At 40.8% G+C, this 22,947-nt stretch overlaps 1 protein-coding gene across 1 annotated transcript in view; it reads left to right on the forward strand.

Annotated features, from left to right (window-relative positions):
* The window catches only part of LOC134678725 (tyrosine-protein kinase Abl), a 71,763-nt gene that overhangs the window by 9,821 nt on the left and 38,995 nt on the right, over positions 1-22,947 (forward strand). The window contains exons 2-6 of the mRNA XM_063537392.1: positions 11,120-11,216; positions 13,029-13,141; positions 20,452-20,651; positions 21,383-21,481; positions 22,407-22,599. Of these exons, the coding sequence (XP_063393462.1) occupies positions 11,120-11,216; positions 13,029-13,141; positions 20,452-20,651; positions 21,383-21,481; positions 22,407-22,599 (702 nt within the window). The remainder of the gene's footprint in view (positions 1-11,119; positions 11,217-13,028; positions 13,142-20,451; positions 20,652-21,382; positions 21,482-22,406; positions 22,600-22,947) is intronic.

Raw genomic sequence — 22,947 nt, forward strand, 5'->3', positions numbered from 1 at the left:
CGACCGAACAACTGACCGGCCGATATCGTCCGGCGGACTGTTAGTCAGTGGTCGGCTTTAGAAAGACGATTTTTTTACATCCGTGGTGGCAATACGGCAATGCACCAAAGTTATGTAGTAACTATTATAAAAACATGGCGTCCGACGACGGCGCAACTTTTTCAGATTCGCGCCTATCTAGCTTCCTACCTAGCTTCAACTTGACATAGTTCCATGCCGCGGCTTACAGTAACTACGTACAGTCAGTACCAATAATGTTACACGTCAAAGCGTGCATTAATATCTGTTAAGAATGTTGCTATAGATCAATAACAACATCGCAATGCACCAAAGTTAATACGTGTTATATTTTATTTTTATTTTGCGCCTATCTCAGCTTCCTACCTATAGTTCGTTTTTTTAGCATTAGAAAGAACTTGCAAGAAGGTAAGCGATCTTGACATGTCTATTATTGAAAAACGCTTTTTAAAAATCAAAAACTATTACTTATGAAAGCAGAAGAATATAAATGATCGTATTAGATTCATAATTGTTACATATTTGCCGTAACTTATTTTTAAAATGTGTTTTTCAATTAAAAGACACATCAAGATTGTTTACCTTATTTCTAATGCTAAAAAAACGAGGTATAGCTCCAAGTTGACACAGTTTCATGCCGCGGCTTACGGTAACTACGTACGGTTAGTAGCAATATTATATACAGCAAAGCGTGCAAAAATATCTGATATGCTGACCGTACACAGATCTGGGTTGGATTAAAGTCCCATGTAGACGGTTCAAGAACTCGAGTGTAATATTCGATACATTGCTAACTACAGAGTATAATCATTAATAATGATTATAATTAGTTCAGCCGATCGACCGAATACCGCAATGTAAAAATAAAATATGCAAGTTTTGAACCGATTAAATGAAGGTTTAAAGGAGGCCTAGTATACACTAAGGCCCACTTGCACCATCCCACTATCCCGGGGTTAAGCGGTTTAACCGTCAAGCCAGTGTCAAATTGTACTGGTAATCATGGTAACTCCAGGTTTAGCCGATTAACCCCGGGTTAGTGGAATGGTGCAAGTGGGCCTAACAGTAAACGAATTTTTTGATGTGAGAAAATGCCGACCTTAGCAAAAATAACAAAATAAATTGACTTTCCATGAGAAAAGGTTCCTTATGGCGGTTAGCGCTTACGTCGCATAGCACCGTAATAATATTGGAGCGGCGTTAATAGCGTAAGCGCCAACTGCCATGTACCTTTAGCCGGGGGACGTCACAAATTATTAAATAACTAGCGACCCCGCCCAGGCTTCGCACGGGGTAGTAAATTATATACCTAAGCCTTCCTCAAGAATCACTCTATATGATAGCATGAAAATCGGTTCGGTGGTTTTCGAGTTTATCGCGAACATACATACACACAGACAAACGTGGCGGGGGACTTTGTTTTATAAGGTATAGTGAAGTAGAGCGAGCAGAGGTATTGTTTATATAATTACTACTCGTTATAATTCCTAGCAACGACAGTCAGACCATCCAGACATAGAGATATGTTACTTGAATGTTCAAGTTAAATTTCATGTTATTACAAGCTTTTAAGCCGACCACTGACTAACAGTCCGTCGGACGATAACGGCCGGTCAGTTGTTCGGAACTGTCAAATTTTTGTTCTAACTGACAGGCCGATATCGTCCGGCGGCCTGTTAGTCAGTGGTCGGCTTTATTTAGGTTCACCTGACCGTTGTCTGTTTGTCTGTCTGTCTGTCTTAGGGAATGCAAATCGGTTATTTTTTGTATGGAACTGTCTGTAATGAAATCTTGCAAGTTAAATTTGATCCACTTCCCGGTTTCCGATTGAGCTGAAATTTTGCATACATATGTAAGTCGGGTGACAATGCAATATTATGGTGTCATCGAGCTGATCTGATGATGGAGACCGGAAGTGGCCATAGGAACTCTGTGATAAAACAAAGAAACCTAATTGTGTTTGGGGTTCTTAGAATTGTCTCGATGAGTACTAGTTGCCTGTGGAAAAAAGTACAGTCGGCGATAAAAGCTTGTACCAAAAATGAAATTCTTGCCAAAAACTTATTTCAATGCCGGTTTAAAATGAGGCTTAAAGTTACGCTTACTTCGACTACTAAGCAGTACACTGACGAGCCTTCTAAATGGATGCCGTTACAATGGATTCATCCAAACGGACGTCATCCTAATATTAAACATTGTACGTTTTTAGGGTTCCGTACCCAAAGGGTAAAACGGGACCCTATTACTAAGACTTCGCTGTCCGTCCGTCCGTCCGTCTGTCTGTCACCAGGCTGTATCTCACGAACCATGATAGCTAGACAGTTTAAATATTCACAGATGATGTATTTCTGTTGCCGCTGTAACAACAAATACTAAAAACAGAATAAAATAAAGATTTAAGTGGGGCTCCCATACAGCAAACGTGATTTTTGACCAACGTTAAGCAACGGCGGGCGTGGTCAGTACTTGGATGGGTGACCGTTTTCTTTTTGCCTTTTTTTCCGTATTTTTTTTGCTTTATGGTACGGAACCCTTCGTGCGCGAGTCCGACTCGCACTTGCCCGGTTTTTATTGACCTTCACGGACCGATTTTGGATTGCAGCCACGTTATTTGGACTGTTGGAAGGCTCGTCAGGGGCCACCTTTATGGCGGTGGTTAGGTTCGTGTCACTCCTAACTTTGTTAATGTAGACGATGATATATGTACGTACTTACAGTTACACATTAAACTGGCCATTGTATACCTTATGTCTCAGTAATAAGGTATACGCATGGTTATATAAATGTGTCCACGCGTGAGACAAAAAACTATCTGAGGCGACGTGGGTGGTCCCGCCCTCATTCCTTTATAATTTGCTTTTTTAACACACATTTTTAATAGAATCCGGTAATAAAATTAAATAGCTTATGTTTTTTTTATTGTAAGTCCAATATTGAGATATGGAACGCCATGCTTGCTAAAAAAACCGGCCAAGTGCGAGTCGGACTCGCGCACGAAGGGTTCCTTACCATTACGCAAAAAACGGCAGAAAATTGCGTTTGTTGTATGAGAACCCCACTTAAATATTTATTTTATTATGTTTTTAATATTTGTTGTTATAGCGGCAACAGAAATACATCATCTGTGAAAATGTCAACTGTCTAGCTATCACGGTTCATGAGATACAGCGTGGTGACAGACAAACGGACGGGCAGACGGACAGCGGTGTCTTTGTAATAGGGTCTCGTTATTACCCTTTCGGTACGGACCCCTAAAAAAGAGTAGTTACGGGTCATAGCTATGGTTAATATACATTAAATTGTGTAAAATTATTTTCCATAATGTCAATATCCAGGGAGGAAAATGGGGACCACGTTTGTGTGGAGTAGCGGTCGTCCCCTTTCCTCTAACGCTTGTAAATATAGTTTGTGAAAGGACTGTCTCATTTCAATCATAGACAGAGAGAATCATTACTATCTTTTTCTTACACTAGTACTAGCACCCAAGAGAAAAGGATGAGTATAGTTTTCCTGGTTCTTACTGACTGACAAATTGGTTTGACCAACTATATTATGGCTCCTCTACACGATGGGCCAACGCCGACCACTCCAAGGGACGCAGCCATGCGGTAGAATGAGATAGCAATATCACTTGCTCCCTCTAACGCATAAATGCGTCCCTTGGAGTGGCCGACGTTGGCCCATCGTGTAGAGGAGCCATTAGCTGGTCATTATATTGACACAGTGCGGCGGCCAAAGGGCTTGCCGCTTAAATTATGAATTTACTAGTATTATAATTGACGTCATGCACTATTATACTTAACGCATTTCCAACTGGCGACAGATCATAATTAATGCTATCTCCTTTACCCTTGTTCAGATTAACCAAGAGTAAAAGAGATGTCATTATAATCTGCGAGACAGCAATATAATCATGCGCCCTTAATAGCGCCTATCAATATCTGTACGGCTACCACCAGTTTGACATTAACATATTGTAGCGTGTGCCTTATTTTCTATACATCTCGCTCGCACTTATGTGCGAGAGCGAGATGCGAATACAGTTTGACACTGCTGACGGCAGTCGTGGTTAGGCTACTTGACACTAGGTATACTTAAAATAAGATGTGGACCCTAATAATTAATTGTCTCGCTAAACTCAACTTTTATATAAATAAAAAAAACTATAAAAAGTTTAATTTTCCGCCCGCCAAGTCTCCTTTCTCTCTCTTGCGCAATAATGACATAACCTCAAGACATCCGGAGAGGTAACATCGGCGCATTCACTTTGTAGCCGAGGTACTCTCAAATTAACGTTATTAGCCTTTTATTATTATTCTTGACTTGATTATTGGTTGTTAAAATTTATGCGAATGCGAGCTATGGAGAGAGCTATGCTCGGAGTTTCTCTGAAGGATAAGATTCGTAACGAATACATTCGACAGAGAACCAAAGTTATCGATATAGCTCAAAGAATTAGCAAGCTGAAGTGGCAGTGGGCTGGCCATATCGCACGAAGAATCGACAACCGCTGGGGTACGTGTTCTTGAGTGGAGACCGCGACTCGGCAAACGTAGTGTAGGACGCCCTCCGGCCAGGTGGGATGACGATCTGCGAAAGACTGCAGGCAGATGCTGGATGCGGCAAGCTGAAGACAGGGCGCTATGGCGCTCTTTAGGGGAGGGCTATGTCCAGCAGTGGACTAATATAGCCTGATGATGATGATGACGATGAAAATTTATGATTGAATTTTGTTGACTGTCTGGCCTAGTGGGTACCTTGCCTATACTCTGTATCTTTAGGTATTTAAATAAAAGTAATCAAAATCTACCATCAACTGGGTTGAGGAGCCATTTGAGGGTAGATGAAAACATTACATGACCAAATAATGTACGTTAAAGTCAGGTCGTTCACTGACTGATCCAGGCGGTTTTGTATTTGGTTGGTTAACCAATAAATATTTATATTACCCGAAAAATTGTTTTATTTTATATCATTCTAGAAAATTATATGGAGTTCATCTAATGATGCAGTCGAAAGTACCTAAAGGAACCCTCTTCGTTAGAAAAACATAAATTTACTAAGACTCCGCTGTCCGTTTGTCTGTCTGTAACCAGGCTGTATCTCATGAACCGTGATAGCTATAGTTCGTTTTTTTTAGCATTAGAAAGAACTTGAAAGAAGGTAAGCAATCTTGGCATGTCTTTTAATTGAAAAACGCTTTTTAAAAATCAATAACTATTACTTATGAAAGCAGAAGAATATAATTATATGATCGTATTAGATTCATAATTGCTACATATTTGCCGTAACTTATTTTTAAAATGTGTTTTTCAATTAAAAGACGCATCAAGATTGTTTATCTAATTTCTAATGCTAAAAAAAACGAAGTATAGACAGTTGAAATTTTCACAGATTACATATTTCTGTTACCGCTATAACAACAAATACTAAAAAGTACGGAACCCTCGGTAGGCGAATCCGACTCGCACTTGTCCTGTTTTCTTTTATAAAATCCGGATCTTTTGAACATCGATCTTCTTTTGAACATCGATCTTCTTTTGAACATCGATCTTCTTTTGAACATCGATCTTCTTTTGAACATCGATCTTCTTTTGAATCTTTTGTACTTGCCTACTGCTAATTACCTTACTCAGTTTCGGGCATTAACAACGCATTGTCTCACATTTGTAATACAATACACGGTGTAACATGAGGAAACCGAATAATTTTAACCACGCATTTCTGAGGTCAAAAGAAGTAAAAAATGTAATATGAGTTTAGGTCAATTTCGCCAAAAAAAAAATTTTTTTTATTTGTTTTTTCAATTTTTTGAATGTATTTGTACATAAAAAATAAATGTTATTGTTAAACTTGTCACTTAAAATTGATTTTTACAATTTTTTTTTCGGTCCTATTTTTTGCAAAGTGTATCTTGTCACTTTTTGACATCTATCAATATGGATATTTCGACTACGTCTTAAAGCAGCAACATCAATCACCACCAAAAAGGCCTTTTACACTATGTAACAATAAACTCTTGTTTTTTTTAAATTAATAATATCTCTAAAACTAGGCGAATTTTAAAAAAGTTTATAGGACATTTTTGTCTCTAAATATGATCAGGAATACGCTGTTAAAATTATTCGGTTTACTCATGTTATACCGTGTATATCTATTTCTCGTCGTGACACACTTACTTGCTAAAACAAAAAGTCAGTCTCCGTACCACTCTTAATCTCACAAACGGCATTTTACATCGAGAGCGTTTTCAGTAACGTATTTATACAAAATTGAATCCTATTTAAACGGGAATAGGGTTGGAAATTGCTTGGAGAGACGTGCAGACGCCATCAAGATATATCGGAGCGACCGAGGTGCTCAAAAATACCTGAACACTAACGCCTTGACAATAGAGGCGTGTTCAGATATTTGTGAGCACCTCGGCCGCTCCGATCTGATGGCGAGTGTACAAATGAGACAGCTAAAATGTGCACACGAATGTTAACCTTAATTATTATAAGAATAGATATCAAATTGATGTGACGTGAGCAGATGTGATCTAAATCGGGGTATGGCGCTTTTTTCGTCCTCTCCCGCACATGCTGGGTATAGAGATATGATTACTCACACGGTTTGTACAAAAAATAACTAATTAGTAATTCATAATAATACTGCCGACTTTCATATAGGTACAGGTTTCTCAATATATGGAATGCTTTTATAGTAGATTGTTAACCAAGGGTGGAAAGTGAACCATTTCACCCGAGATATTTTGGCGCTCGAACGAAGATAGAGCGCCAATAGTTCGAGGGTGAGATGGTTACTTTTACCCGAGTTAAACACTCTACTTTTCATTTCGACTATGAGGAAAGTCAAACACGAGAGATGTAGGTTTATTATTGGTAAGTATATCTCTTTAGAACAAATTATTAACAGATACATAATAGGTAAACCATATAACTATAAGTCACTCGAATCACTTGAAAATGTAGACGGCGCCAATTTCAGTCATGCGGAAGCTAATATGAGAGCTTTTTACTGAATAATATGGCTGTTAGCCGTTGCTCGAAGTAAATATTAAAAAAAAAATACTTTCCACCCTAGGGTGGGAAATGCAATTTTCCACCCGGTTATCAGCCTATGAAAGGTGAACTTTCCGAAAAGGAGAGATGAAAAATCTATTTCCAAATTGAAGGAGGTTCAGCTTACGGACGCCCTAATTATATTGAATTTGCACCGTAACAATATGGTCGAGATTATATAATTTATTTAAACGGTAAGATCGTAGAGGTATCAAAAGCGTAGGATGTGCGATTCACAAGGCCGTAGGTTTTAAATAGCGTTTAATATGATCATTGGATCATTAGATATTAGTTCGCTCAAGGATCCGAAAGCATCGAAATCAGGGACTATTTGAGTTGGATGGAAACCGAGTCTTTTGAGCAGGGACCGTTTTATCCCTTCCCAGAAAAAAAGCCTTTAAATAAATGGCTTAGCCGTTTATCGAATAACCACAACGATTTGTTTTCCTTTTGAATTGATATCCCATTAATTTTACTTATATAAGGCACTGGTCCCACCGCGAGCTAGTAAGCTATGTTAAGTGTTTATAGCCGAGAGCTCATAGCTTACTAGCTCGCGGTGGGACCAGTGCCTTAGGAAGGGGTTTCCCCTTACAGGGTTACCGCTACAAATGTGTTTTAAGCGCTTAGGAACGGAACAACTGCTTAATCATATTAACCTTTTCGACGCCGTGTTAAACACGAAAGCTGTCACTGGGACGCACGTCACCGCAGTGTCAAAACTGAAATTGAACTTTATGCATATGCACGTAGGTCTATGTTGCTATGTAGTATGTGACCGATTAATCCGTCTTTGGCGTTGGACCTGCGGTGCGGATATATTGGTCATTGGCGTCCAAAAGGTTAAAAAGCGTATCGAATGAAATTTACATTAGGGGTTCAGTAATGGTATTATGTCTTAACTTTGTATCAGACTGGCGTCAGGGAAGTAGGTTTGTAGGCTGTATTATTCTAATGTAAATAGCATTGCAGTGATAGAAGGAGGTCACTCGCAGATAAATTTAACACGAGTCCGATCCAAGTGGGACGATCAATGTTTAGAATTAGGCGCAAAGGGATGGAGACAGTGCCTACATTAAATGTATGTACATTTTATTAGGGCTCCGTACTCGTGCGTCTGTCTGTTTGTCTGTCACAGCTTATTTTCTCGGAAACTACTGGACCAATTAAGTTGAAATTTGGTACACATATGTAAATTAGTGACCCAAAGATGGACATGTAACGTAAACAAGTGAATTTTAAACATATGGGCCACTTTTGGGGGGTGAAAGAGAAAGTTAAAAAATAAAGTTTTTCAAACTAAGGTAAAAGTACGCTTCACCGAATGCTTAAGACCTAGACTTACGTTTCTTTTTTTAATTAGTTCTGGTATTTGCATACGAATATGTTCAATACTAAAATTGAAACTTAGATAAATTTGTCCTCATTTAAACATAACTATAAATTACAGAAATGATTGGACGTATATTAAAAATATTTTTTAAATAATTTCTTCCAGTTTCCTTGATTGTACCATTTACCGAACTTAGAAACTTGATTTGCACATTATACCGAATAGGGAGGCCGCATTACCGAACTAGGAAATAATTGTATGAAAATATGGTGTTGAGTGGTGCCCAAACTTTAGTAGGTAGTTCAGTATTAAATCTATACTTTGTTTTTTAGCATTAGAAAGGTGGTAAGCGATCTTGACGTGTCTTTTTGATTGAAAAATACTTTTGAAAAATAAGTCATCCCAAATAGGTAGGTATGCAACAATTATCAAACATGTACGTATATGTATAAAAAAATTTGGCTGTTTTATGCATTTTGTCTCGTCCATTTTCTAGGGAAGGTTAAATAACAAAAGTTTGAAGTTATAAAAGTCAAGTTTAAATCACCCCACGACGACGAGATGACGACGACGACGAGACGAATCTAAAAAAAATGTTGGACGTCTAGGTTTGGACCATCCTGTATAAAATATTATTGCTTTATTATTTTTATTATCAGATTGAGCTTTTTTGTCCACATTCCGAGACTATTATCAGGCGTCCAATAAGTATGTCTAAAGTTTGAGAAGGGCTGGCATTGAAATAATGGTCACAAAAAATAAACATATAAATATAGACCTAGTCGTTATAATAATAAGGATGATATTCTAATGAACGTCGAATAGAAACATGGTCAACGCAAACGTGAGTTCGGTAGCAGAGACCATGGGTACCATTCACCGAACAGCCGTTCGGTGAACGAAACATGGAAAATATGTGGAACCTATTTCGCGAACAGATTTTGAAAATAGTATTTAAATCGTAATCAATATGGTATAACTACAAATCTATCAATTAATTTAATACTTGAATCCATTACTAAACCGTACATGTATAAAGTTCTCGCTAATACTGGCGTAAAATATCTAAAATTATTGTTTGATAATAGTCTTGCCAAAAACCTTATTTTGATGCCAAAAAGTCGTAAAACATGAACATTTCAAACGCAGTTTTATGATAATCTATATAGGTTATTGTTGTTCGGCAATTGCTCATAAAATTACAAATACATTAATTTATTTGTGAAATTAGGTAGTTAATCTAAATAGTTCGTAATCAACCACTAGAAAAATAATTTCAAAAACATACGCTTTTCCTGATTCCGGACGCTGTTCGATAATACCTTCCAACCACATTGTCGGTGTACTCATCACCGAACTCACATTAAGCTTAATTTCTGATAATATGACTGCACTAAATTAATTTAATTTACTAAAATACACAAACTAATCAGGTAATCACACTGTAAAACTATACTTTGAAACACAGAAATAAATTTAAAAGGTTTTATGGCCTTAAGAAATATACGCAACTTCTTAACGATTTCTTTAAGGTTGCCCATACAAAGTGGCAAACGGCAGCGACGACCTGTTTCGATCAATTGCCACGTCCCAACTGCGGCACAAATTGGCCGACTCTGAGGCCTAATGGAAGGGGCAGGTATTTAACTCGTGAAAAAAAAATACGCAAGTAAATATCAGCTGTAAGTAATCGACTTATAGCCTAAAATAGAAGAAATTCGGTGATACGGACGGATTCAGAGCGTTCGGTGAAGCGTACTTTTACCTTATATCGTGTTATATATCATTTTGAGAATTTCAAATATATTTTAATTTGTAATTTTAAAATACATAGGTTAAAAGTTATTTAAGAAAATAGCCAAAAATGACCATTCCCTCCTTTATCTCCGAAACTACTGGGCCTAAAACTATGAAAAAAATACACAAAATAGTTCTTTACCTATAGATGACAGGAAAACCTATTAGAAATGTGGAGTCAAGCGTGAGTCGGACGAAACCCTTGGGACGCGAGTCTGACTCGCACTTGGCCGGTTTTTCTAGTAAAGGTTTGGTTTTGCTCTAGTTTCGGCCGAAATCTGCCGCAACCGAAACTTCGATCGGACATTGCCGAACACAGTTTAGCCCGAATGTATCTGCAATTTTTTGGCTATATCGAACTTTCGGCCGAAACCAAAACCGGAACTACGATACGACACTAAGGGCCGGTAGAGACCCATACAAACTTACAGACCCATACAACTTGCAGTCGGGTTGCAGTCCGACTGTATCGGCTCTAAAAGGGCCCACTGATCAACAGTCCGCCGGACGCGGTATCGGCCTGTCAGTTAGAACAAAATTTTGACAGTTCCGAACGACTGACAGGCCGATACCGTCCGGTGGACTGTTAATCAGTGGGCCCCTTAGCTGGAATATGCAGGTGTGTTCTTCAGACCTGTCTGGCATATGCCGCTAATCGCTATTGTCCACTATTAAGGTTCGACCAGCTCAAGACGAATCGTATTGTTAATCGTACTGATGATGTTCAAAATTGTACTGAATAACCTACACCAGCCTGACGCGATTTTCTCTGGTGTTCCAGAAGCGCTGCTGCAGAGCCGGCCGCTGCCTCACATCCCGGACCTGCCGGACGGCGAGACCGCCCCCGCCACCCCGCAGCCCCTCGACACCGCCAACAGGTATGACTGAGACACTGAGACAGAGCGAGAGGTGCTGCTCCAGAGCCGGCCGCTGCCTCACATCCCGGACCTACCGGACGGCGAGACCGCCCCCGCCACCCCGCAGCCCCTCGACACCGCCAACAGGTATGACTGAGACACTGAGACAGAGCGAGAGGTGCTGCTCCAGAGCCGGCCGCTGCCTCACATCCTGGACCTGCCGGACGGCGAGACCGCCCCCGCCACCCCGCAGCCCCTCGACACCGCCAACAGGTATGACTGAGACACTGAGGCAGAGCGAGAGGTGCTGCTCCAGAGCCGGCCGTTGCCTCACATTCCGGACCTGCCGGACGGCGAGACCGCCCCCGCCACCCCGCAGCCCCTCGACACCGCCAACAGGTATGACTGAGACACTGAGACAGAGCGAGAGGTGCTGCTCCAGAGCCGGCCGCTGCCTCACATCCCGGACCTGCCGGACGGCGAGACCGCCCCCGCCACCCCGCAGCCCCTCGACACCGCCAACAGGTATGACTGAGACACTGAGACAGAGCGAGAGGTGCTGCTCCAGAGCCGGCCGCTGCCTCACATCCCGGACCTGCCGGACGGCGAGACCGCCCCCGCCACCCCGCAGCCCCTCGACACCGCCAACAGGTATGACTGAGACACTGAGACAGAGCGAGAGGCGCTGCTCCAGAGGCAGTGGGACGGTGAGACACCGCCAATAAGTATGACTGAGACGACACGACGCGGCAGCGTATATACATTGACCGTCTTTTGGTTTTAATCGTCCATAGAAATATCAATCTATGCTTTCATCCAGGCAACCTAGGTATCCTTAAATCCGTATAGGAACCCTTAAATGCAATATCTGATTTGAGGCAGTAACTTAAGAGCACATACTTGTGTGTGTAGACACCGCAATATAGCGGGAGCACGGGATTATATTAAAATGAAGAATTCGCTACGAGCTCCTATTATAATAAATTGAAAAATTGCTTCAGGTAAAGGCTCGCTGTAGTTGCATAATTCGCATAGCGTTGGCAAATTGAAAAATTGCATTAGGTACATAATACATTTAATACCTTTAAACGAGCAATTCTTGTTTATTTATTTATATGCTTATTTATTACATATTTCGGGGATCTCGGAAACGGCTCTAACGATTTCGATGAAATTTGCTATATGGGTTTTCGGGGGAGAAAAATCGATTTGCTCATATTGCTCGTTTAAAGGTGTTAGATTGGATACGTTAGCGATTTTATCCTCCATTCATCCCATCATTTTATTTGGTACTAATTTATTTTACTGGCAAGGAGACTCTTTGAAAGCCATCGAATGTCACCGATGTATTCAAGATAAAAAGATTTCGCAACATAAACGAGCTTATCATAAAAAATGCCAAAGAAAAAAGTCAAAGATGCAAAAAATACAGTAAACATTAGTATCAATAAAAGGGCGATAGATTGTGTAGTATTCCATTCCAATAAACAATGTTTTGAAATTAGTGGTTGACTTGACCGATACTGACATTGTATTTAACTATACATGACATGTAAGACGTCGGATACGTCATTACCAAACTTAAATGGAGCTGGGCGGGACATGTTGCCAGGCAGAGTGATGGCAGGTGGGCTAAAATGTTAACGGAATGGTATGGTGGCCACTTACAGACGAAAGGAGTGCCTGGCGTCCGTTGGCTCGTTGGGTGGTCGACATGCGGAATATTGCGGGTCAATTCTGGATGAGATTGGCTCGGGACCGGGATAAGTGGCGTACTCGAACAGAGGCCTATGCTCAGCAGTGGGCGATAAAAGGCTGATATGATGATGATGATTAACGTACGCACATTATTGTCATAAGTAAGCTGATTGTAGGGTTCTCAGGGCCAAATGGAATCTTAAGAGTCCTTTCGGAAAGCTTTTTTATTTACTGCATTAATGTTTCATCTTGTCCTTTCAGATGGACCTCCAAAGAGAATCTCCTCGCCCACCACGAAGAGGACGATCCCCAGCTGTTCGTCGCCCTCTACGATTTCCAAGCCGGCGGGGAGAACCAGCTCAGCCTGAAGAAAGGTAATTCTTTCTTCCCCTCCGCTCATGAGGGGGAACCTCTATAAGACCATTAGCCGTTCGCCGTCTAGCTTCTAGAAGTTAGAAAGTTAGAAGCCCCTGTCCAAAGATTCTTATCAAAGAACTATACGAGCAGTCGAGGACCTACAGCAAGCTTTCGAGGTGGGGAGAACCAGCTGAGCCCGAAGAAAGGTAACCGATACTAGTAAACCCCTCGAAGGATAATCTCCTCGTCCACCACGAGGACGATCTCCAGCTTTTCGTCGCCCTCTACGACTTGCAAACTGGGGGGAGAACCAGCTCAGTCTGAAGAAAGGTAATTCTTTCTAGCCCTTCCGCTCACGAGACCTCTATAAGACCATTAGCCGTTCGCCGTCTAGCTTCTAGAACTTAGAAAGTTAGAAGCCCCTGTCCAAAGATTCTTATCAAAGAACTATACGAGCAGTCGAGGACCTACAGCAAGCTTTCAAGGTAGGGAGTGTTTGTCATTGTAAAATTTTGAAAACCCATAGCTATTGTCTTTTTTTTATATTTCCGAAAACGAAAACTCTCATTACTTTAAGCCTTCGAGCAACACCGGCTTCCGACACGTCGGAAGGGAGGGGCCCAAGCGATATCTCGCCGTACAAATCTTTCTGCCATTTTTCGCGGGGGGAAAGGTGCACACAGTCGCATTTCTCACACACTTACATACAAAATCCAATCTGTAATGACGACACAAATACATAGAAAATAACACACGTCAAAGACAAATCTTGCAAACCTCGATCTCTTTTTGTGTACGGACGAGTGACTAGTGTCACAACAAGCACACTAACACATTTTCGTTGAAGTATGTCATTGTATTCTGAGAGATGAGAAGTCGGATTTGTCGCTCGACCGATCCGCAATTTGTACTGAGCGAGCAAAATCGATAAATCCAACAATTACTTGAGACTAAAATATAATAATTGTATTTCAATGTAATTTAACGTATGATATGTAAAAAAAAATATTACATGTGAAATGTAACACTTTCTTTTTGTAAATTTGATGTCCCCGACCTCTTTTTATAACAAAAAACCGAGCAAATAGGCATTTTTGTGCAGCAGTGTTCACGCGCGCGTCTGGACTCGGTCTAGTGAAAAATCCAAGTGCAACTAGTTTTATTACCCGCGCTAGATTAGATTGACGCGCTAATCTTGTACCTCGGCAGAAGGGGAAATAGTGCGAATGCCGCCTCCCTTCCGTGTTGCTCGAAGCTTTAAGCCAACCCATTATAAAGGTATTTTTATTTTTTCTGGTGTTCAAACGATATAAATAATGAAAAAAAATGACACGCATTAGGCTAATTGCCTTGTTTCGCTAGTTGGCTATAATTTATTTTATACATAGGTACGGTAAATACTCAGTAAAATGTTTGTTTGAATATTTATTTATTCAAACCTTCATCGTTATAATTGCCCTTTTGCGCATTTTAAAGCTTATCTTAGCGAAATTCATTTTTATGGTACATTTGCCATCATTAGATATATCGGAGCGGCTTACGTGCTCACAAATATCTGAGCACGCCTCTATTGTCAAGGCGTTAGAGTGCGTGTTCAGATATTGTGAACACCTTGGTCGCTCCGATATATCTGATGGCGACTCTACATGATAACTTGCAAACTCTAGTATTAAAGGCGACTTGCGAGTATGCATTTTTCTTGATGTGTATTTCTTTAGTTAATATATAAGGATGCATTAATTTGATTAAAAGAATACTATTTCCAAATTAAAATATGTTATAGAAGTTATGTGTGGGGTAGCCACTTTTTGTAATTTTGTTAGAGACGTAGCGTTTTTTACCGTTTTGGAATTAGGCCCATACTTAAGGAATATGACAAATGTTTAGTATACTTCAAATTATAGGGTAAAAAAACTTTATACTTATGCAATTAATAAGTGTGACTAAGTAAACGGACTTAAGAACTACCGCCTACCGCGAAAAAAAAAAACGAAATTTCGTTATCTCTCTACCGCAAGAAGGAAGGCCAATAGAGTGACAGATAACGAAATTTCGATTTTCGTTTTTCGAGGTAGTCGTGCTGACCTCGGGGCTAAGTACAATGTATGTTAGTCAATTTGTCCCATTTGTAAACTGGTTAAGGGAGGTGTATTGTTACACCTCGTAAACATCAGCTGCCTATCCGTTGGTGTGTTGTAGTGTAGCATCTAATGGCTCCTCTACACGATGGGCCAGCGCCGGCCACTCCAAAGGACGCATTTATGCGTTAGAGCAGCGGTCGGCAAACTGCGGCCCGCGGGCCTTGCAGGATGTCGTGAACCTGTCACTTGCGGCCTGAGAGCCGCCTTGGCTATTTTGTTTGTAATAGTGACAAACGACAATGCCTCATAAAGTCATAAATATTAACAAAGTACGGCCCGCGTCACCTCCGTTAACTACTATTTGGCCCTTGGCTGCTAAAAGGTTGCCGACCGCTGCGTTAGAGGGAGCAAGTGATATTGCTATCTCATTCTACCGCATGGCTGCGTCCCTTGGAGTGGCCGGCATTGACCCATCGTGTAGAGGAGCCATAAAAGAAAAATCTTAACCCGCCAACGGAGCGTCAGCTGACGTTCACGGAGCTTTATTATACATCTCTCTTTAACATCGCACGCGTATTGCTGGCCTACGGTCAATATCTTTCCTGAGCCGTCAACACAAATTTTATGACCCTCAAGGTCACTCATATCTATAGAAAACGATATACAGGATGGAATATTTCTAGAGACCGAGCTGAAATGATAGTATCATCTCAGTGATCTACAATCGAGTTAATATATAATCGTAAAGCTGTATTAAAATGTAAAACAAAATCATTATAAAATATAATATTTTTATATGAGACGTGACCACCCTACAAAGTTTTTACATTTTAAATTGACAAATATCATGTCAGTCATCTGATCTACTTGCTAGGGTTGAATCATAGAGATTTTTGCACTAATGTTTAACAAACAGTATTTCAATAACGATTACAATACATACCAAAGTGATTAATAAGTGAAAGATAAAGTACGTAGCCTAAACAATGCCCCGTTCGCATAAAAATCCCTCATTCTGTTCCACCCGGTATATGATATGTGACAATGTACAGTCAGCAGCAGAAGTTGCTAAGCGGGCCAGGTGTTCAAAATTATCTTGACGCGATTTTATTGTGAAGAGAATAAGGGTCTCCCCAAATATATCGACGCGCATTCGGCAAAAGCCGATAGGAAAAAGCTTTATGTACACGCAATAAGAGCGAAGAAGCCGACGACGCGTCGGCCGGCGCCGGCCGATGCGAGCCGAGCCGAACGACGACTTTTTCGCTCTTATTGCGGTCGTCGTTCGGCTCGGCTCGCATCGGCCGGCGCCGGCCGACGCGTCGTCGGCTTCTTCGCTCTTATTGCGTGTACATAAAGCTTTTTCCTATCGGCTTTTGCCGAATGCGCGTCGATATATTTGGGGAGACCCTAAGAGCGTGTCAAGGTCTTTTTGAACATCGCCCGCTTAGCAACTTCTGCTGCTGACTGTATATTTTATTTGTATGGTAAATTACTGTGTGATTAATGAGATTCTTTTTTCAATTAATGCATCCTAAAGACGGGGAGAAACCCCTTGGAAGGACGAGGCTGCTCGCCCTCAAAAAAGGTAAAAACTACCCCCCCAAAATCCCAAAATTCGTTTTCACCCGTAAAATTAAATATCACGAATCATCAATGCATTATTAACTGAAATAGATGTCATATACTAAAGAAAAACCGGACAAGTGCGAGTCGGACTCGCCCACCGAGGCTTCCGTACTTTTTAGTATTTGTTGTTATAGCGGCAACAGAAATACATCATCTGTGAAAATTTCAACTGTCTATTAGCTATCACGGTTCGTGAGATATAGCCTGGTGACAGACGGACGGACGGACGGACGGACAGCGGAGTCTTAGTAATAGGGTCCCGTTTTACCCTTTGGGAACGGAACCCTAAAAGGAGCATTCCACGGGATGTCCCGTACAAACGCATTTTATTTCCTGTGTTGCGATTTTTTTTCGACATTTAAAGCACGCGATTATTTTTCTGTGCATAAATTTGACCATTTGTCATAGAAAAGGAACCCTTATACTTGCAAATCTTCAGAAAATTCGCGTTTGTACGGGTCAAACGGTAGACAATTTTATGGAATGCTCCAAAAAGTGACCAAGCCCTCCAGTGGCCGAGGCCACGAGCGAGCTTGCATATTCGAGCGATAAAGAGGCAGGTAACTGAATTTCTATTTTCGCGTTTACCGGTAGGCCCAAACCGCCTTGATGCATCAATGTCATATTTTATTGTCTGTGAAAACTTGTCAATAAACAGTTTAAGGCACAGTATGTATAAGTTAGTCTATGAATTTACTAGAGTGCTGCACTCTGGCGGCAGAACATTGCAGTAATATCCGGTATTGCCCTATAATATTTATGTATTTATTATTATCAAAGACATATGTAACTTCGCATAAGATGAATAAAGTCTAAGAAAAAAACGTGCCTCGGAAATCAAGAAAAATTCATTCTCGGATAGATGGCGCACACACCTTTGGCCTATGGTCGGCTAGATGGCGTGACGACACCGTTTCATATTTAACAATTTTAACACATAGATATCAGTGAATGAACATGGGTCAAAATGATATAAAAATAATAAAATCATTTATCCATATACTTATATTAATTTTTTGATAATTTTATACGTGTTTATTTTGAGTTAGGTATTGTCGTGTGTCGATAGATGGCAGTAAATTTACAGTGACTACAACATTTACTATGACAGGACCCCTCTATACTATCTATTCTTTTTGTTATTATTTATAATGTGATAACAAATCGACGATTGCAGAACTTGAGTGACACATACTCAAATTAATGTCCACATTCACAAAATGGCCAGATTTATCCGTTATGCTTGGTATTGTGTGGTACAAATAATTTCCGTTTGCCAAAACGAATGGCGCGTTTGTAATTCATTGAACCGTAGCTATCAACGATCGGGGGCTTTGGAGTTTGGAGTCCCTGCGAGGGCGAGACGTGGCCTCAGACCAAAATGGTATTACGTATATACAGTGTGCAAAGATAAGTCGGGCCCTGGAGGGAAACTACTTTAAATCCTTAAGATGGCTCATTTTACTTAAAGGAGACATTTATTTATTTTTAAAAAGAAACGTAGACTACGACTTGCAATCCGGAGATCGCGGGTTCAAACCCCGGCTCGTACCAATTTTATTTTTCATGTACTATGTTGTGACGTTAAATTAAATGTATTTCTTCTTCTTGTTCTTCTTCTCCAATGAGATTTTCGGAACTTATGTACGAAATATCATTTGATATTTATATTTACCAGTCGCTTTTCGGTGAAGGAAAACATCGCGAGGAAACCGGGCTAATACCAATAAGGCCTAGTTAGGCCTCTGGGTTGGAAGGTCGGATGGCCGTCGCTTTCGTAAAAACCAGTGCCTACGTCAATTTTCGGGATTAGTTGTCAAGCGGACCCCAGGCTCCCATGAGCAGTGGCAAAATGCAGCCAAAGAGGTTAAAACATGGTGATTTGAACTTAAATATGTTCGAGGCGATTGCTCTGTTCGCATATCGCAATAGGGCATTCATACCTAATTGTTATATAATATATTCGAAGTGCGGTTTGGCGGATTTATGTACTAAACGAATGGATAACAAAGCTATTGAATGCTCAGTCATCCATATTGTGGTGCCACCGAATATGCATTGACTGAGCTGGGAAATTAGTTAAACATTTTATAATTCAATGTTTACTTAGACTGTGTAACGAAGTGATTTTGTAATTCACAACTAGATTTTCTTCATTTTGTAGGTATATACTTATCCACATCGTCACAGAAAGTTTATATACGGGCACAGATTATATAATAGTTCTTACGAACAGATACTTATCTCTCAAACAAAATGCAAATACCTACCGTTTGGATACCTACACAAAAATACAATGGAGTGACCTTCAACGCGCCGCTCCCCGCACCGCGCGCACCGGCACAACGCTAGGGTTGCTGAGAAATGATAAATAAATACCTACTTAAACAGCGGAGTGAAATAAAAGGAAAGCTAAATCTTAAATTATACCCAATATTCCGATTATGCGTTAGTGTTTGCGAAATACTAATTTTAAAAGGTCATATGTCCCTGCAGTAACCGCAGTGTTTACGCCGTTTTATAAACCGCGCAATAATCCCAGCAAGAATTAGTTTTAAAACTTCGTGTAATTTAAAACCAGATAGAGATTAATGTTACACAATAACGAAAAATTATAGAAACCCCATGAATACAGGTAATTAATTATAAGTTAACCAGAGCAAAAATGAGTGGTACTTTTCGGTGTAAAGTTAACTTACTGTCGTTAAAATAAACATTTACCAAAAAAATTAAAAAATTGCTACCTATTTCAAATAAATCTCAATCAAAATATACATTTGTCATACATAATAAACATTACATGTTTAATCAAATAAATTCTATAGTAGGTAGGTACCTTACCTACTACGTAGCTTGTAACTAACGTAAAAATTGACAGTGCGGCGCGCGGTGACGTGCGTACGTGAGCGCGTGTGGCAACCAACTGGCTTGCTTTTCTACCGTGAACGGGAGCAGATTCGTAGGTATAAATCCGAGCTCGCGCGGAGAGTTCCATAGGCCTGATACGGGTATAATGAATACAAGGAATACTTTCTCGCTTGTGTGCAGAAAAGTTAATTTACTGACAGCTTTACTACGCTGGCAGCATTTATACGTAATATTACTGAAATATTGTTACATATTTTATAACGACATACTTAATATTATTCATATCATATCCATTTTTTTTTCGTGTTGTACGGTCACAGACTTTAATTGTTGATCCATTTAGGTTCAAGCTAATTTGGTTATCAATACTAACGATATGAAATGTCCAATGTAAAGTGAACCCTATATAAATGACTCAACAATTCAAGTCCGTGACTGTACATAATATATGTATACCGATCGCTTGTCATTGCTAACTTTTCACACTTTTGACGACCGGTCTGGCCTAGTGGGTGGTGACCCTGTGAAGCCGATGGTCCTGGGTTCGAATCCCTGTAAGGGCATTTATTTGTGCGATGACACAGATATTCCTCCTGAGTCATGGTTGTTTTCTATGTTTATAAATTATATATATCGTTGTCCGAGTACCCACAACACAAGCCTTCTTGAGCTTACTGTGGGACTTAGTCAATGTGTAAGGTCCTATAATATTTATTCATGTATCACAAAATTGTCAATTTGCCTCGCAGGCGAACAAGTGCGCATAATGAGCTACAACGCCTCGGGGGAGTGGTGCGAGGCTCACACGCTGAGCGGCGCGCTGGGCTGGGTGCCGAGCAACTACGTGACGCCGGTCAACTCGCTGGAGAAGCACTCCTGGTACCACGGGCCCATCTCGCGGAACGCCGCCGAGTACCTGCTCTCTTCAGGCATCAACGGCAGCTTCCTGGTGAGTCTTCTTTCCCCTGTCCTTATCCCACGTTATAATACAGGGGTGCGAAACTCCTGACGTCGTCCAAACTCGGCTCCGAGCAATTATTAGGATTGACACAACTTGACGTCCCTTTGCGTGCACGACCACAGATAAGATAATGGCTCGGATTTTGGCAACCCTAAATGACAGCCGAAAGGGATAGTGCCCTATATTGGGACAGCACGATTCGACCCTGAACCGCTGCCAAACTTCGGTTTTGTAGGAAGTTTCCTTTCTGTACGTCAGTACTATTATTTATTATGTAATTAACACGTACATGAACTTAAATGTGACGTCCCACGGGTAAAGGTACCTTATGGCGGTTGGCGCTTACGCTATTATTAACGCCGATCCATTATTGCGGCGCTATGTGACGTAAGTGCCAGCCGCCATAAGGTACATTTTACCGTGGAACGTTACATATATGATGAAGTATTTGAACAAATTAAATTATTTCCAGGAAATATTTTAATTTGTTTTTATCAAGTAGAAACACTACTATATAAATTATAAACTGGTTCGATTCCAGCCTGGGGCACTGGAGGCCTTGGTCACTTTTTCTTAGTATATGACATTTATTTCAGTTACATATATGTTAAGGCCATGCTTGTGTGTGGGTGAGGCATAGAGCACACTCCAGTTCCCACTGACGTATGAACATAAAATAGGAATATTCTCAATTCTATATAAATGTATGGTTGTTTCAGGTCCGCGAGTCGGAGTCGAGTCCGGGCCAGAGGAGCATATCACTGCGGTACGAGGGCCGAGTATACCACTACAGGATCAACGAAGATTCCGACGGAAAGGTACAAAAACCAACACTCTTAGCTGTCCATCGGTGGACCTTATTACAAAAGGCATAAAGTCCACTGATGGACAGTTAACAGTGCAGGCGATGGTATAATATACCCATGCAGTTTCTAAGAAAAAAACAATTTTAAAGTGGGACACGCCAGTTCACTCGCTTCATATATCATCATCATTTCAAGCGTGACTTGGCATATCAAGTCATGGCTGACAAGGACATACCTACGTGCTGCACTGGCAACTTGCAGAGAAGCTTCCCTCTTAAGGTCTAGTTTCCTAGGATAGCGGTGCCGTCATATAGCGGCCGTCTCCATACAAATACTATGACATCCATATTTAGCCGTATTATTTAGTATGGAGACGGCCGCTATATGACGGCATCGCTATCCTAGGAAAACCGATCTTTAGCATGACAAGTATATAATAAATAAATATTATAGGACATTTTTTACACAAATTGACTAAGCCCCACCCCACGGTAAGATCAAGAAGGCTTGTGTTGTGGGTACTCAGACAATGATATATATAATATATAAATGCTTAAATACATAGAAAACAACCATGACTCAGGAACAAATATCTGTATCATTATACAAATAGTTAAATGCCCTTACCAGGATTTGAACCTCTGACCATCGGCTTCATAGGCAGGGTCACTACCCACTATAGTCCGTTTTTTTTAGCATTAGAAAGAACTTCGCAGAAGTTCGCTTGTAGTTCTAAATCTGGCACTTTTAGCGGTAACAATTTGAAGTAAATTATATGTATTGACCATGCTACATTAGACAATTCAATAATTATTAACAATTAACGAGCCTGATAGAAACTGCACGCTTGCTTCTGCGGAGTTCTTTCTAATGCTAAAAAAAACGAACTATAGGTCAGACCGGTCGTCATTATAATAATATCTTTCCTTATTTCCAGGTGTACGTGACATCGGAGTCCAAATTCGGCACACTAGCCGAACTAGTCCACCACCACTCCGTTCTCGGGGACGGACTTATCACCCAGCTGCTTTACCCGGCACCGAAGCGGAACAAGCCCACCGTGTTCCCTCTCGCCCCGCCCGACCAGTGGGAGATCGATCGCACCGATATCGTGATGAAGCACAAGCTAGGTAAAATCAACCTTATGTACTGGGAATAAAATTCACAACTGCTATACCCGGCTCAACAACCCTAGTGTCCCCTCTCGCCCCGCCTGATCAGTGGGAGATCTACACATACGTGATGAAGCACGAGCTAGGTAACATCAACCTTAAGTCTTCGCAGCAAGGTTTAGTTTACATTGTCAATGAACAGTGACAAGTCGCACGTCGTTGACTGCATGCGCCGGCCATTAAATAATAGTGTTGATCGACTACGCTTGTGGCACCTCTACACGACGGGCCAGTGACGGCTACTCCAAGGGACGCATTTATGCGTTAGAGGGAGCAAGTGATCTTGCTATCTCATTCTACCGCATG

Source organism: Cydia fagiglandana, chromosome Z (genome assembly GCF_963556715.1).
Source record: "Cydia fagiglandana chromosome Z, ilCydFagi1.1, whole genome shotgun sequence".
Lineage (NCBI taxonomy): Eukaryota > Metazoa > Arthropoda > Insecta > Lepidoptera > Tortricidae > Cydia > Cydia fagiglandana.